The sequence below is a fragment of the Lathyrus oleraceus genome, chromosome 6 (genome assembly GCF_024323335.1).
Source record: "Lathyrus oleraceus cultivar Zhongwan6 chromosome 6, CAAS_Psat_ZW6_1.0, whole genome shotgun sequence".
In the NCBI taxonomy this organism is placed as follows: Eukaryota; Viridiplantae; Streptophyta; class Magnoliopsida; order Fabales; family Fabaceae; genus Lathyrus; species Lathyrus oleraceus.
This window is the reverse complement of record NC_066584.1, coordinates 153,200,814-153,216,886: the sequence shown is the minus strand read 5'-3', so window position 1 is coordinate 153,216,886 and position 16,073 is coordinate 153,200,814. Positions and strand designations below refer to the sequence as shown.

The window sequence follows — 16,073 nt, the reverse complement described above, 5'->3', positions numbered from 1 at the left end:
TGCAGAAGCAGAATATATTTCAGCATCACTATGCACTACTCAGATGCTCTGGATAAAGAATCAACTAGAATTCTTCAAGTTTTTGAGAGTAACATTCCTATCTTCTATGACAATATTGTTGCCATCTGTTTAAGTAAGAATCCTATTTTGCAATCCAGAGTTAAGGACATAGAAATAAAACATCATTTCATTAGAGACTATGTTCAGAAAGGGGTAGTAACATTAAAATTTATTGATACAGACCATCAATGGGCTGATATTTTTACCAAACCCCTTGCTGAAGATAGATTCTCTTTTATCTTAAAAAAATCTAAACATTCAAAATTGTCCAGAATGAAATGTGCCTCTGAGATAGCAAAATAAGACTTTGAAGTAAACATCTGGATTTTGTATCTGACTCTGATGCTACTACCAATTAGACGTTATCTGAGTTAGAAATCTCCAGGAACTAACCCTTTGGTAATCCTGAAGATCAGATAAAGTAACACGTGGTACATCTTGCGTCTGACCTTGGAACTTCTAGACAGTTGTCTAGCACTAATAAGGAAACAGACTCTTGATATCTCCTTGAGCAGTGTGCTGATTTTGGGATTAGACGTCATTTATGAGTTGTAATCATTCTCCTCTCTAACGTACTTACTTGGACAACTTGTTATCTATTAAACTCAACATTTCTGTGTCATTTTGCATGTTCCCTAATTGTGTATATATGCATTTCATAATCTACACTTTCATACTCATGAACTCACAAACCCTCTCTCTCTCTCTCGTTCTTCACCTCCTTCAAAGGTTTTTCTGCAGATTTTACCAAGTTCTTCAACATTCATCATCATCTTTAACCACTCTTCATGGATTCTCAACAAAAGCCAATGTACAATTTCTCCCAACAGATGAAATCAACAACGCAAGCACCAAGTTCTAGTCAACAAACCCCTGCAACCACCAACGTCGTCTCCACTCCTATCTACAAGGAACCTTACATTCTTGATCGTGAGTCTCACATTTACTAGCAACTCCTTTTGATAAGCTGGAAGTTCTTTGTGAAACTTTGCTGGATTTTGATAACATGAACCGTGGATCATCTGATTCAGCTCAGACTTGTGGAAGATGTCATGATTGATACTGGAAGACCTCTGAATGCTCGAAATCAAAAGAGCATGGGAATCATTGATTAAGTGAGAGCCAAACCAACACTTGATACCTCCTGGGAAGCACTTAAAGATCAGAGGGAGATTCCCAACGGACTTTACTTATTCTCCATGATCAACCCTCCAGAGGTAATAACATATTATCTAGAGGATCTAGACAAGTAAGGAGTGGACATCACAGAATTCTCAGTGGACTGGCTGCCTAAGTTTCCACCAAACTTCCAGAAGAGGATGCGAGAGCCCTCTAAGAAGACCAAGCAGGCGAAGAAAGCTATGTTGGGAGAAACATCTGGATCAAGACCCCCAATTCCTCTGGTTGGCTCTCCAGGTAAGTCTGTATCTCTCCCTCCCTCTTTAAAAATTAAACTTATTGCTTCTTCTCTCCCTCAAACAAACCCTATATACACCACTGCTGACACTCCTCCCTCAACCACCAGATTCTCTAACCTGCCATCTCAAAAATTCAACCTCGCCACCACAACTCTACCTGTTTCAGAAACAGAAATGCTAAATGAAACCACCTCACCATCTTCATCACCATCTCCTCAATCCCCACCTTACTACGAACTTTCATCTGACACTAAACCTTCTGACCCCCACTCCCCCACTCTGGCTCAGCTCCAAGACAGTGCTCTGGCCTCTCAAAATCCATCACATCCTAACCCTGAACCTGAAGTCACTTCCCCACCTCCGGAAAATCCAAACACAACCACATCTGAACCTCAATCATCAGAACCAACCCACTCTGAACCACAACCTTGAGAACCAATCCACTCGGAATCACAACCATCTGCACCAACACACTCTGACATACCACAACCCATCACTTCCGCTGACCCAACGACTCCCACAATTAACCTAAGTGCCCCCACCTCAGCCTCCCAAGCCTCTGCCAATGAACTAGAAACTACCCTTCTAACCCTTGAAGAAGCAATTAAGGTTTTTGCAGAGTCTTCAGTTGAAAAGGTCAAGTCTCTGACCGTCAACTCTAGTATCAATGATGATCCCTCTACTGTAAGGACTCACTGAAACAGAGTGATAAGTTGGATGACCTCTGAAGCCTTCAAGCTGAAAGGCCTCTCTAAATAAGTCCGGAACGACTTCATCAGAGACGCTGAGATCAGACTCCAAGAGCGCCTAGCCAAAGAAGCTGAGGAACGGGCAAGACAGGAAGCTGAAGAGAAAGCGCGCCAAGAAGAATTTTAGAGAATCAGAGAAGCTGAAGCAAAGGCTATTGCTGATGCTGCTGTTGCTGAATTTGAGGCAAAAGCCAAAGCTGACGCTGAAGAAGTAGCGCGCCTTGCTGAAGAGTATACTGCCAAAGCCAGAGCTGATGAACTGACTCAAGGGGAGTCCTCCAACTCTGGATTCGTCCCTCTGGTCTTGAAGACTCTTGAAGAACTACAGAAAGAAAAACAGATAGTTCGAGCCAGACTGGATCAACAGGGCTCTGTCAACGTAAACATTCAGAACATGTTGTCCCAGCTGCTCTGTATCATTTATTCATTCTTCAATCAATACCATCCTTTTAAAATCAAACACTTTATCCCTTTGGATTCCATGCATATCCTTTTAGGACGATTTTATTGGAGTCCACCTTGTGAATCAAGAGTTGTTTGGCTTATTGCCGAACACCTAATTCTTTTATTTTTGGTTATTCCAATATAGTGATACCATGCCTTAGGCCCCTCACTTGTTAGTTTATGCTTGTTTACTCTTTGGTTTAGAGTTTATTCCTTCATGGATTCAATATACCATTCCTTTTGATTTCAAATTATTTGTTCCCTACAGTGATATATTATTCTCTGTACCAAACATCATTTTACTTTGGGTCTCGTACATATCCTTTTAGGACGATATAATCGGAGTCCACCTTGTGAACTAAGAGATATTTGACTTATTCTCAAACACCTAATTCTCTTTGTTTTTGGTCATTCCAATACAGTAACACCATACCTTCGGCCCCTCGATTGTTGGTTTATGCCTGTTTACTCTTTGGTTCAAAGTTCATTTACCTTTATAGGCTCCCATGCTACCATTTCTCTTTGGTCCAAGTTATAATTTTCATCACTCCCAATCTCCATGTCTTTGTTTTCGTAGGTCCACGAACTACAGAGCTCTGGCATTCTCATTGCATAATGAGAATACGTAGGCACGAGGATGCGAATCCTTGGTGAGCATAATTATTCTTTCTTCTACCTTAGGGAACCATTCATACCTTTCATGACCCATCATCTATCTTCAATTATAGCAATTCACCTCAGTGACATATTATCTCTCTTTAGAACCAATACCATTTTCTTTGTGATTTCCATATATACCCTTTTGGGACAATTGTCAAGCTTTGTGCCAAGAGATGGTTTCCTTGATGCCAAACACTTAATTCCCTTTGTTTTTGGCCCAACCTTATACAAAGATATTGTCCTGGCTGGAAAATGATAGAGTCACCGCCATCTTTTATTCATTTTTAAGGAATAGGGAAATAATGATATAATCTAATTACTAAGGGTGAAAGACTAGGTTCGGGAGTCGATTAAGTGAGAGGAAGGTACTAGGCACCTCTCACCTCCATTGTATTCAATGGGATCCTCCTTTAATTCTAGGGTTAATGTGTTTCTAAGAAATTTTTGCTTTAATATTTATTAATTATTTACTATATTTACATAAAATATTTTATAGATGGGAGACCCAAAAAATATTTTTTATAATCATACTCGCTAGAGTTTACAACTCTGTGTCTACGTAACATCACATTAGGTGAAGGATCATAGTACCGTAGTTCTTCTTAAAAATGTTGGTTCGTTAGTTATTTTTATCCCTTAAAAATATTCAATTTTGAAAAATACCTAAATACACTAGGATAGAGGTCTTATAAATTGAAGTGTGTTGAATTTGTTTTTATCCCTTTAATACTTTATCACTAGGGGAGAGGTCATAATTAGGTATTAGGCACATAAATAATTAAAAATCGGGGGGTATATTTTGAACCAGATTAGTAACGGGACACTAAATGGGGGTGTTAACAGAAACAAAGAGAGTCCCATTTTCCTCTATGAGCCCACCACACCAAAAGCCAGCCCAGTAGACTCAACGGTGGACTCTCAATCCGGAGCGTCTGATCTATTGACTGAAGAGTCTGCAAGATCGATCCTCACGGGGTGGATGGAATGACCAGAGAAAGTCATCCAGATGTAGGGACGTGATGGAGGTCAAACATCTACATACCTTAGATCTACCCGCTTGGGATGAGTCAAATTACGCTCATCACGTGGCAATTAGGGGGCCACACATCCTCCATCGAGCAATAGACGAAGAGAGTATATGAGTGAGTTATCTTCAGAAGTCTCATTTCATTCGTTTATTTCTCTCTTTAAACCTCTCTTTCTCTAAGATCCTCTCTCTCTATACTCGCAGACTATTCTCCCTCCGGCCACCACCCTTTCCATAAACCCCCATACCAACAACCGCACCCTTCAATTTTCTGTTTGAACTCCAACCAGAAAATTCAAACATTCAAACTTTCACCCTGTAAATCTTCATACCCCCTTGTCATACCCTTAAATTTACCCTACCTATATCACCTTCTTAAACCCTAATTCATGATCATACATACCACACATGTCATCTCACATGCATCAATGCATAATAATCCACAAGTTCAAGGCATAGGGTTCATCTGTAAAGCCCCAAGACCTTCTGATCATGTTAAGGTGTGCCCAAGCCACCTTAACCCTAATCTCATCCTCAAGCATCCCACAAAGCTTATGGGATCACTAAAGGTATCTCACGCACTCCATAAATCCAATTTGGGTGGTGAGTCCCCTTTGAAGAAGCTTCAAGATTCATCTGGCCACCCAAGGACCACACCCTAGTTCTTGACCCTCCTTTGGGTTATACAAGTCTTGGTTCCCCATGGATTTTGACCATGCTATTGAGGACCACTTAAATACAAAGTTTTTCCATGCCACATACCTCTTAAACACCTCAATGTGACCCTTGCATCACCAAAACCCTAGTGGCTTGACCTTGGTTCTTGATGAAACTTGTGGCCCAAGAAACCCTAATTTGGGGATCCTTGATCAATGACCTTACTCATTTTTTATCATCCAATCACCCTACCATTTATTCAACATCAATTAATGACCATTACAATCAAAATACACTATTTAAACATCCATTCTATTCGTGTTAGAAGTAGTTGGTTTGTTCGTGATTTTCCAACTTTCAATATTTTGATCCACTCATCAATTTGACCTAAAATCATTCCACAGATGTCCGAATCTCATTTCCATCAGGGTATGATCATATTAACTCAAAACATCCACCATTGTGCCTTGGAAATCAAGCAATCACAAAATCCCATTTTTAGGTCATGTTGGTTGGTTGCATTTTGGCAAGAATGGCCTATGGGAAGTTCCAAAGACCATAAATTTCTAATTTTTCAAGATTTTTAAATTAGACATTAAGCAAAATGTCCTAAATAACTCCCTCTTCAACTTTGTTTCAAGGTCCAAGACCTAATTCATTGAGGAATGGCTTCAATTTTTCTATTGGCCAAGCTGGTCAACATGCCCACCATGCCCTAAAATCATGTCATGACCACTACTTTGACACATTTCCATTTCCAAACCAGAAACAGTGTTGACCTGGTTCTTTTTCCATTCCATAAAGATCATGGCAAGGAACAAATGGCCAAAAATTGATACAAAATCCACCAACCAATTTTATTTGGCCTTGGATCAAACATAGGGGTTCGTCGTGGTGTGCAAGCCATATGACAACCAATCAGAATTTGAAAATGGACATACCAAGTCACCAAATCAATCAATTTTGATCCCAATGGTCCATAGCCACTTTGAATATGTTAGTGCGATGTAGAAGGAAGTCAACTTGGATGCCAAAACTCCTCACAATGCCAAAACCGATCCCATGTGCAAAAATCATTTTTTTCCCAAAATGGAAAAAAGCAATATCCATTACAGGCTATCTCTTTTCCCTTGTCTGTTCCAGATTGATGCTAAGGACCAAAGAAAAGTTGTTTGAGGTGCAAACAGGCCCAACCAACAACCATATTTGACCCCCATTATCCAACCTCAACCATTCTTCGAGCCACTTCCCTTTTCTGAGAAAACCTTCACATTCTCCCTCCAAAACCATTTACACACCTTCCTTATAAATAGGGGAAGGGGTCCCCTTCATTTTTCAATCTTGAAAGCCCCTCAAGCCTCTGTTGAACATTTGAGCTAAACCGCCAAATACAGAACACCGTATTTTGAGTTTCAATCCTAAACCACCACTCATAAACCTTCATTGAACTTCATTCAATCTTTCCAAACTCCAAACTCACCTTCCCCAAGCTTCATCTGAGCTAAGACAAGTCATCGAAAAACCTCTCTGAAATGTTTTTGATCAGGTAGTTCTCTTCATCCCCACCATCCAAATCATTTCCCCTAAATTTCCAGCTTTGATTACTCAATGTTTAGCATTTAATTTTTAATTTAGGTCAAAGTTATTCTTCTAGTTCTTTGCAAAATACTTCACTCTTAGAGCAAATCAATGGCTCATGAGTGTAGGGGTTGGTTGGTTTTCATGATTGGGTAAAAATTCCATGTTTAAATCCCATGAAAACACTTATTTTCGATTTTGGATTATAAGTTTCCACGGTTGAAGACGAACGTTTCCCGCATTTTTTGAATTGGAAAAAAAAGTTGTGTCCCATTCTGATTGGTTGATTCTCGCGCGCGGCCATTTATAGCTGTTGTTTTATTATTTTATTGCTTCAGCATTCTTATTAACACCACCGAGTCTTTAGCCTAGTGGGAGAGGGTTTTGATCCCCCCATGACCCCAAGGTCAGGGGTTCAACCCCCAACGTGTGAAAATCCTTTATTTTTTTACTTGTCTCATTTTATTTATTTATTTTCCCATTTTAATTAATCTTTTATGTCACTTATTTTTATTATTTTAAAAATATGTCACACATAGACCCCCATTATTTTTTCCTCTAGTATTTGATTTGGTTTTATTTAAAGTCATTTGGATAGTTTTTGAGGGATTTAGGGAGTCTTGAACGTATGGACTAATGAAATCCACCTAGGTCATGATTTGTTTTGTTTAGGGTTGATTAAACATTCCATACTTCAAACCTACCATTGGATGATCAAGTATTCATCCATGTTACTTTGAAGCATGGATAGGTTTCCCCTATTTCAAATAACATGGATCATTTCACTTGTGGATGAAGTGTTGCTTGTACTTGTTAACTTATGGATTCATCTCATACATTGTTGTTTCTTTTGGTTTATACTATCCCACTAACATTATACTTACTTATTTATATCATACACAAATATTGTATACTTAATTTTTTATATCATATACTAACTCTTATTACCATTGTTAATATCATAATTTGATCTTGTAACTTTCTAACTTAACAACTTAATCAATCCTTAAGCTTTCAACTTTGAGCTTTGCATACTCTTCCTTTTGTCAATATATTGATAGATGGACTTGGGATTGAATAACTTTAATTTTTATAAATCTATGGTAAGTTGGTCCATTGATCATCTTCCATTCTGTGCATCAGTGATAAGTTATCCCTTGATGCGTCATATTTTGAATCTATTGACCTAAGGATAATTATTCCTCAAGTGTTGGTCCTTTGTTCAAAATCTAACTTAACCTCATTTTACTAAGCTTTGATTATTACTAACCTTTTTTTATCATTATTATCATTGTTACATTTCATTTTTATTTACTTTTATGTCATTTACATTTAAGTACTCATCATCAGCATTATCATTGTACAAACTCCATCATACATGTTCATTATTTGTCTTTACTTTATTGTTATCATACATTGAACACAACAAAAACATGATAAAATGATAATACCAAAAACAATTCATTATACCTAATCAACTTGGACTTAGAGGATCTCATCTTAGGACCTTTTCATGGATCCTTTCTCACTTTGTGCAATGTCATTCGTGATGCCCTCTACAAGTTTTCTTCAAGGATCAAAGTCAAATTATTCTTGGAAGACCATGGAATTCATTGAAAGATTACAGGTCATTTTCATCCATGAAACACTTGAATTTTTCTAAGTTATATGATTAGTTTGTCATGCCAACTTCAACATGACATAACTTTGTTCTCAAGCATCCAAATCCGACGTTTCTTGGCACATTGTAATCTTTGCCATGATGTTAACACATTTCAAAAAGAATGGGATCCAAAATCCTCCTGAGTAGGGTGCCCCATTGGGTTGAACACGGTGACTTGTAACTGAAGAAATTACCATTTCCCGAATTTTGAACTTCACTAATCTCTATTCCAAGTTAAATTAACATGTGTTTTAGACCTAAACATGTTTAAACAAGTCTCCAGAAATTAATTGACCCTTAAAATGGATGATTTGGTTAAGTTTCGATGAGTTGCAAGTCACATTTTTCTCACATTTGGATTAAATTCATTTTGCATGAATTCAACATCATTCCACATGTATTTGGATCCAAACACATTCCCTATAAATAAAGGAAGCCAATGCATTCATTTCCATGCTTTTATGAGCCAAGAAATACCTGCTACAACTTGAAATTTTCCAAAAAATATCAACTATCGTGTTGAGTTTCAGTTTGTTTCAATCCAATTTCTTGATTCTATTAGCATTTTTGGCATCCTCTGAAAATTTTGCAACAATTCCCAAGCTCTGAGACCTTTTGAAGTGCTCTAACCAGATCGAGCTTCATCAACTTCTGATCATCATCAGGACAAGGTAGTTCTAAGCATCATTTGAACTGAAATAAGTTACCACAATGTAGTCCTTCACTCTCTGATGCTTTCCCCTAAATTAATTGGTGTTGATTGATCATGTTCATCATTTAATTTTGTTTTTTGTGGCTTACTTGCTTCTGAAACTTCTTTGAAATTCTCTTTGCTCAATTTAGATAAATGAATTTGAAGCATGAGGTTGAATTCTGGATGAGAAGAGGATCACAATGGTGGTTGTCTCGTGTTCTGAATTTTCTAAATGATGAAGCATCGGTGAGAGCTCACTAGAGAAGATGATCGGAGTGTCCAGATCATCTGAGTTTTGCCAGACACATTGGACATTTGAAATTTTCTTATTGGTTGGATTGGAATTGGATTATGTGTGTTGCTTCTAGCGCATTCCATCCTGCTCCCAAACCTGAGGAGTGTTGGATAAGCCACGTCAATTAATGAGGCGTGATCCAACGCTCTATGTTTTTTCTGATTTTAATTATTTTTCTTTTATTATTTTTAATTGCTTTTTCTTTTAAACTTCATAGTAATTTCATTTTTCATCCAAAAAATCGCAAAATAATTTATAAAATTCTCTTTTATTTTTCTTCATTTGATTTTAATTTTTCACATTTTATTTCACTAATTTTCTATTATTAATTAATTTTCTCTTTTCTTGGCCATTTATATGGTGTTTTGAGGGAACTTATGGATTTTTCATTTTATTTCTATTTTAAAATTCATTTAAAAATACTTTTGGTACATTTTTATTTCATTTAATTAATTTTTATATTTGTGTGATCTTTATGAACTTTTGTTGGCCTTGGATCATGATGGTTTGGATCACGAGTCTCATTAAACTCCATGGATCTTGGGTGTTGATGGGGTGAAAACTCTAATCCACCAAAATGGATAATTGATTTTGATGATGACTTGGTCAAACGTTTGGTCCAATTTGGGTGTGACTTTTCTTCTTCATCCCCTTCTTTTCCCTTTGATCAATTAGATGGTTTGTGTCCATCTTGTTCATGATGTGTGGATTGGTACTTGATGATATTTTATCATTTCAAATCTACCTCCTAATTAATCATGTATCATTTAAGGTACTTTCGATTGATGCATAAGTTTGTCCTAAGTGTCATGAAGTGTGGGTTGAAGTAGTGGGCCATCCTCATAGCCTTTGTGCTTGATCATTCGTTTTTTTTTGTGGCATGACTTTAGGAGGATGATTTACATATTATTTATCTAGCATGTATTAATACTAACATTATTATTGATCATCCTCAAATAGTTGTGACTTTTACATCAGTTAACTTATGATTGCTTAACATAGCGCTAAATTTGTCCCAAAAGAAAAGGAATATTTATAAGTGAGATTGTAAGTCTCTTATTCCTCATGGTATTGTGTGGAAATATTGCTCCATTTTCATTTATGAGAGCTAGTGACATACTTGTTGATTTCATCCAAGTTGAAGCCTTTCTCATAAATGATGTATAAGTTCATATTTTCATGCTTGTGAGTGAATAGTTGAGGGATCTCCAAAAAATGACCAAACCATATTTCATTTTTGATTTCTAACATCATGGAATAACATTTTACTTGTATAAACTTTTACTTCCAAGTCATTTACTATATGTTCCTTTATTTTATGATATTTACTTTATGCTTTATGTTAGCATTCCATATCATATTATTTGTGATTATGTCATTTGTTCTTTGTCCATTTGGACTTTTCTTTCATATACTTGAAAAGAAAACACTAACAAGAAAAAAAAACTAAAGAGAAACTTCGTTATCCTTATTCATTGACTTATGGTTACCATCCTTAGAAATGATTGTGGAGTTATGAAATTAGAATTAGGAACTTGGCCTTTGCTTGGGAACTTGTGGTTTGAGACCTTGGAATCCATCTGGTACCTTTGACTTGGGACTACCTTTGAAGACTTGGTTGAGCTACTTTGGTTTCATCTGATGCATGGGTTATTATTTTCTTGCTTGAGACTTAATCCAAAGGAGGGAGTTCTTGCTTGACATATGTCATAAAGCTTACTATTTCTTGGTTAGATCTTTCCTCCCTAGCTTTTACTGTATGCTTTAGGATAGACTCTTCTTCTCATCCCTTTCATTAATTTTCAAAATCTTCTATGTTTTTCAAAACCTTCTTGTTTTTTAAACTTGAACCACTTTCTCAATAAACCTTGACTTTTGTCAAGTGATTTTTAAAACCTTTTCCTAATAAATGTTAATTCATCTTAAGCATATTTAGACCATTTACAAAATACTAAAAAATGCATAACTCACTCAAATCATTTTGTGCCCTTTGTGCACCCTTTTTTTCATTTTAAAACTTTTCTCAAAGTTTAGACATAAGTAATTTTTCATAGTTGAGATGTAATTATCCTACCTCCATAGTATTGATAATAATTATTTTCCATCTAAGAGAGCTAGTGGCGTACATGTTGATCCTTATCCAAGTTGGAGCTCTTCTCATGATGATAAAAAAGTTCTCATACTTACGGGTAACTAGTTGAATATTCTCCTTAAAAATGAAAAAATGTCTTTTCATAAAAAATGAATTAAAATAAACATCTTTGATATTTTTACCATGAACTATGAGGTTTTGATCCTCCATTGAACTTTGTTGGTACATAGGCATGAGACTTCTAAAAAGTCATGGAAAACACAAAAATCATAAAAAAAAGCATTTCTTTTTCCATCTCTCCAATCTTTTGCAAACAATACCCATTTTCAAAGAGATTTCCATGTAGTACCATGGATGTTTAGGGTGCTAACACCTTCCCTTTTCATAACTAACCACCAGACTCTTATCTCTTATATTAGTTTTGTTTTAAAACTTCTTCGGGTTTTTTTCGTACTTTTTCCCTTTTCCTTTGGAAACAGTAAAAGCGTGGTGGTGACTCAAGCTTTGTGAGTTAAGTTAATCAATAGATTAATCTCAAAACTTTTACCGCTATAGAAAAGTGGCGACTCTGTTAGGGAGTAATCCCTAGTGGGTTAAGCCCATCTTTGGATTTGTGCATATATTATATTTACAGTTGTTTGTTATTGTTTGTTTTGTCTGGTGCTTGGTGATCTCTATGTGGTGAGATAAGTCCTATACCCGGACTTGAGAGCTCTAATGATAGGAGGGTGGTATAGTCATGTTTGGCTTATGTGGAGTTAATCCATAATAAGTAGGCTTGAGATCCCCCACTCAGTGGAGGCCCCTTTAGGATTACTGATGTGACATGAGTAGTTGTAGTTGGGATTACTTTTTCCGACCTGGGAGCCCGAGAAGCTGAGGACCTTAGAACCCTTAACCCATCATGTCCTTTTAAGATGTAATGCGGTGGCTATTCATGTGTAGACACGAGTTAGTTGTTACACGATACTACACTCATACGAGTTTCTCTTAAGAATATTATTAGTTGAAGAGTAGTCGTTTAAGCTGGTAATATCCAAAAGATGGAATTATGACTTTGGGAACTTTTTAGAACCTTGTTCTACAGGTGATTATCCCTTTACTACATACATTGTGGGTTGATTCTTACCCTTAGCTCCACGCTCGTGACTCCGAACCTTTTGACCTTGTTTGTGTGCTTTGTGTGATCTTGTTTGTGGTTGTTGCATCATGCACTCATTGCATTCATAAATTTTTATTTTCAATTTTCAAGGAACTTAGAGACTCTCTTTGCAAACATCACAGATATTTTGATCATGGATATTAGAAGAAGGAATAATCGAAAATATAGTTTCAGATGTCCCGATCTTATGGAATTGATGAAGCTAGCATCTTTTGTGGATGATCCTAAGGGTTTTAGAGACCATTTCAGAAGACTTTTATCTATTCTATCCACTGATGTTGAGGATGGTCTTCTTTGTAGTTTGATTTAGTTTTACGATCATGTCTACCGATGCTTCACTTTACCCGATTACCAATTGTTGCCCCCCATGGAGGAGTACGCTGATATTTTAGGTAAGCTAGTTTCTGGTAGAGTTCCTTTTAGTGGGGTGGAAGGAATTCTTGAGTCTCAAGATATTGTTGAAGCCATTCGCCTGAGGAATTCTTACATAAATACCAATCTCACTGTCAAAGGAGGTATCAGAAAGTATTTTCTTTTTCTAATGCTAGTAGCATGGCAGCCTTTGAAACTAATCTTTCCTTACTCATCTATGGTTTGGTCTTGTTTCCAAACATTGAAAAATTTGTTGATGTTAATACTATGAGGATCTTCTTGATTAGGAATTTGGTCCCAACTTTGCTGGGTGACGCTTATTTCTCCATTCATTATAGGACTTCTAAAGGGGTGGAACTACTGTCTGTTGTGCGCCTTTACTATAAAAGTGGTTTATTTCACACTTGTCATAGTCTCCTATCTTCAAAGAAAACAAGGATTGTTTAAGGTGGTCCTAAAGACTTTTGTCTCTCAACAATGATGACATCACTTTGTATTATTTTGTTTACGATGATGTTGAGGTTATTGATAGTTTTGGGGAGTTCTCTAATGTGCCTCTTCTTGGTACACAAGGAGGAATCAACTACAATCTGACTTTGGCAAGACGTCAACTTGGGCTCGCTATGAAGGACAGACCTAATAACACTTTGTTAGAAGGTTTATTTTTACAAGAAAGAAAATACACTCAAGGGTTGAAATCTAGAAAGATACGTTCTTGCACAATGTTCATAGGAAAGGAAGGAGTAAGCTTGGATTGAAGAATTATATAACTTAGGAGCCTTACACTAGTTAGATGAAGAAGAGAGAAAAATAATTCAAGATGCCATATGCTTATGAAAGACCTATGTCTTTGGTAATGGTCAAATCACCCACTATTAAAGGCATATAGGAGTTGCAAGAGACTTTAGACAGGATGAAGCGAGACAGGGATGATTGGGAAGACGAATTTCACACCTCACACATTGAGAAAGTAAAATTGCATAAGCATCTAAAGGAAAAAGATGACTTTATAGAATTGGTTGAGCAACATGTTGTGAAGAGATCAAGAGACCAAGATGATTTATTTTCCTCTAACAGTTCATCATCTACTCATCTTCCTACTTCCAGCGTTTGGAAAGGCGTTGTAGACCATCTTGTGATAGAGAAGGATGCTACAAAAAGTAGCTACGAAAGATCAAAAGGCTTCACAAGAAGTATCAACTTGGAGTTGGGTCTTCATCGGACATGATTCCATAGATCCAGTTTCTTTCCATTTATGATCATTGAAATTGTATTTCTGTTTGTAATCCTTTCAATTATTAATAAAATGATATTTCAGTACATCAAAATGCGTTATTCCCATTACAATGTTTGCAATTTATGTCTTAAAAGTTCCTTGGAAAATAACAATAATAACATTCACATTTGCATTTGCATTTCATGCATCATATTGTATCTTGGTCTTACTTTGAGTAAGTTTGCCAAGGGTCTTATGTCTTTCTTGGTCTTCATTCTGACAAGTTGTCTCACAGGTACGATACTCGAGCTAATCAGTTGACAAAGATGGACCGCCTAGAGCAAGAGAATCATGAACTCCGTGAAGAGGTGACAACCTTGAGGTAAAGTTATGTGAGGCTTACTTATATGATGGAAGCTTTGGTGACTGCTCATAATCATCCACCTCCTCCGCCTCAGATTCTGCTTCAAAGGACCGTGATTTCCGAAGTTGTCTTTACGGTCATCTCTGTGGCTATTGTCAATGCTCTACAACACCACATGCCTTCTGGTTTCCCTTGGGGCATGCGTCCGAACTTCGTGCATGAGGGTTATCAACCTGCTGTTGAAGTTCATATGGCTCAACCTATGGTGTTAGTACCACCTCCCGTGGTTCCTGTTATTCCTTATGTCAAAGAACTTGTTTTTCATGATGACCAAAGCGGAACTATTGGTGTCTACAAAAGAATGGACGAGTTCCAAGATCAGTTTCAAACTATGCAGAAAGAGATTCACGCTTTGAGGGGGAAATATATGTTTGGGAAGAATGCTAACGATCTGTGTTTAGTTCTTAATGTGAAGATTCTGCACAATTTCAAGGTTCCAGATATCGAAAAGTATAACGGAAACTCTTTTCCTATGAGTCATATGGTGATGTATGCTCGTAAGATGTCGACTCAGACTGACAATAATCAATTGTTGATCCACTACTTTCAAGAGAGTTTGATTGGTGCCGCTCTAAAATGGTATATGAGGCTCGATAGCACTCAGATCTGAACCTTCAATGACCTAGGTGAGGTGTTCGTTTGTCAGTACAAGTATAATGTCAAAATGGCACTTGACAAAGATCAACTTTATGCTATGTCCCAAAAGGATAAAGAAACTTTCAAGGACTACCCGAAAATATGGCACGAGATCGCTGCATAGGTTAGTCCTCTATTGGAAGAAAAGGAAATGAAAAAGTTGTTTTTGAAGATGTTTAGCCCGTTCTATTATGACAGGATGGTGGCAAGTGCGCCTAGTGCCTTTACTCAAGTGGTAAATATGGGTTTGAGATTAGAAGAAGGTGTTTGTGAAGGATGATTGAAAGAAGGTGGTTTGACTGATAGTTCTAGAAAGTATAGGAGTGGATTACACAAGAAGAAGGAACGTGATGCTAACGTTATCTTACAAGAGAAACATAGGAATCTTCCGAGGAACAGTCAACGTCATCAACATGTGACACCCGTAACTTCAGTTATTAATTATGCTTTGGTTGTTCAAGTAGGACCGAGTTATCAACCGCTTTTTTAACAACAAACGAATCAACAATACCATGCCCAGAGACCCGCACAATTTGATCCAATTCCAATCACCTATACAGAGTTATTTCCTGCTTTAATTCAGAAGAATTTGGTACAATTGAGAGCTCCATCAGTTGTTCTAAAAGAGCTTCCGTGGCGGTTTAAACCTGATCAACATTGTGCATTCCACCAAGGAGCACCCAACCATGATATTGAAAATTGTTTCACTTTGAAAGATGAGGTGAGAAGGTTAATGAAAAGTGGAATTTTGTCTTTTGAAGACTCTAGGCCCAATGTACAAGCTAATCTATTACCCAAACATGGTGGTGCAATTGTAAGTATGGTCAAAGGATGTCCATGAAATTACTGAGTTTTTAACGTCAATTTGATCAAAAGATCCTTGGTTGAAATACACGTAAATTTACGCGAGTTGATCTATTATGAGC

The 16,073-nt window shown here is 37.0% G+C and overlaps 1 protein-coding gene across 1 annotated transcript; it reads left to right on the top strand.

The window, feature by feature from the left end:
* The first annotated feature begins 1,379 nt into the window (after positions 1–1,379).
* On the top strand, positions 1,380–1,910 carry LOC127094499 (extensin-like). The gene has a single exon (XM_051033327.1). The coding sequence runs from the start codon at positions 1,380–1,382 to the stop codon at positions 1,908–1,910; it is 531 nt and encodes a 176-aa protein (XP_050889284.1).
* The last annotated feature ends 14,163 nt before the right edge of the window (positions 1,911–16,073 follow it).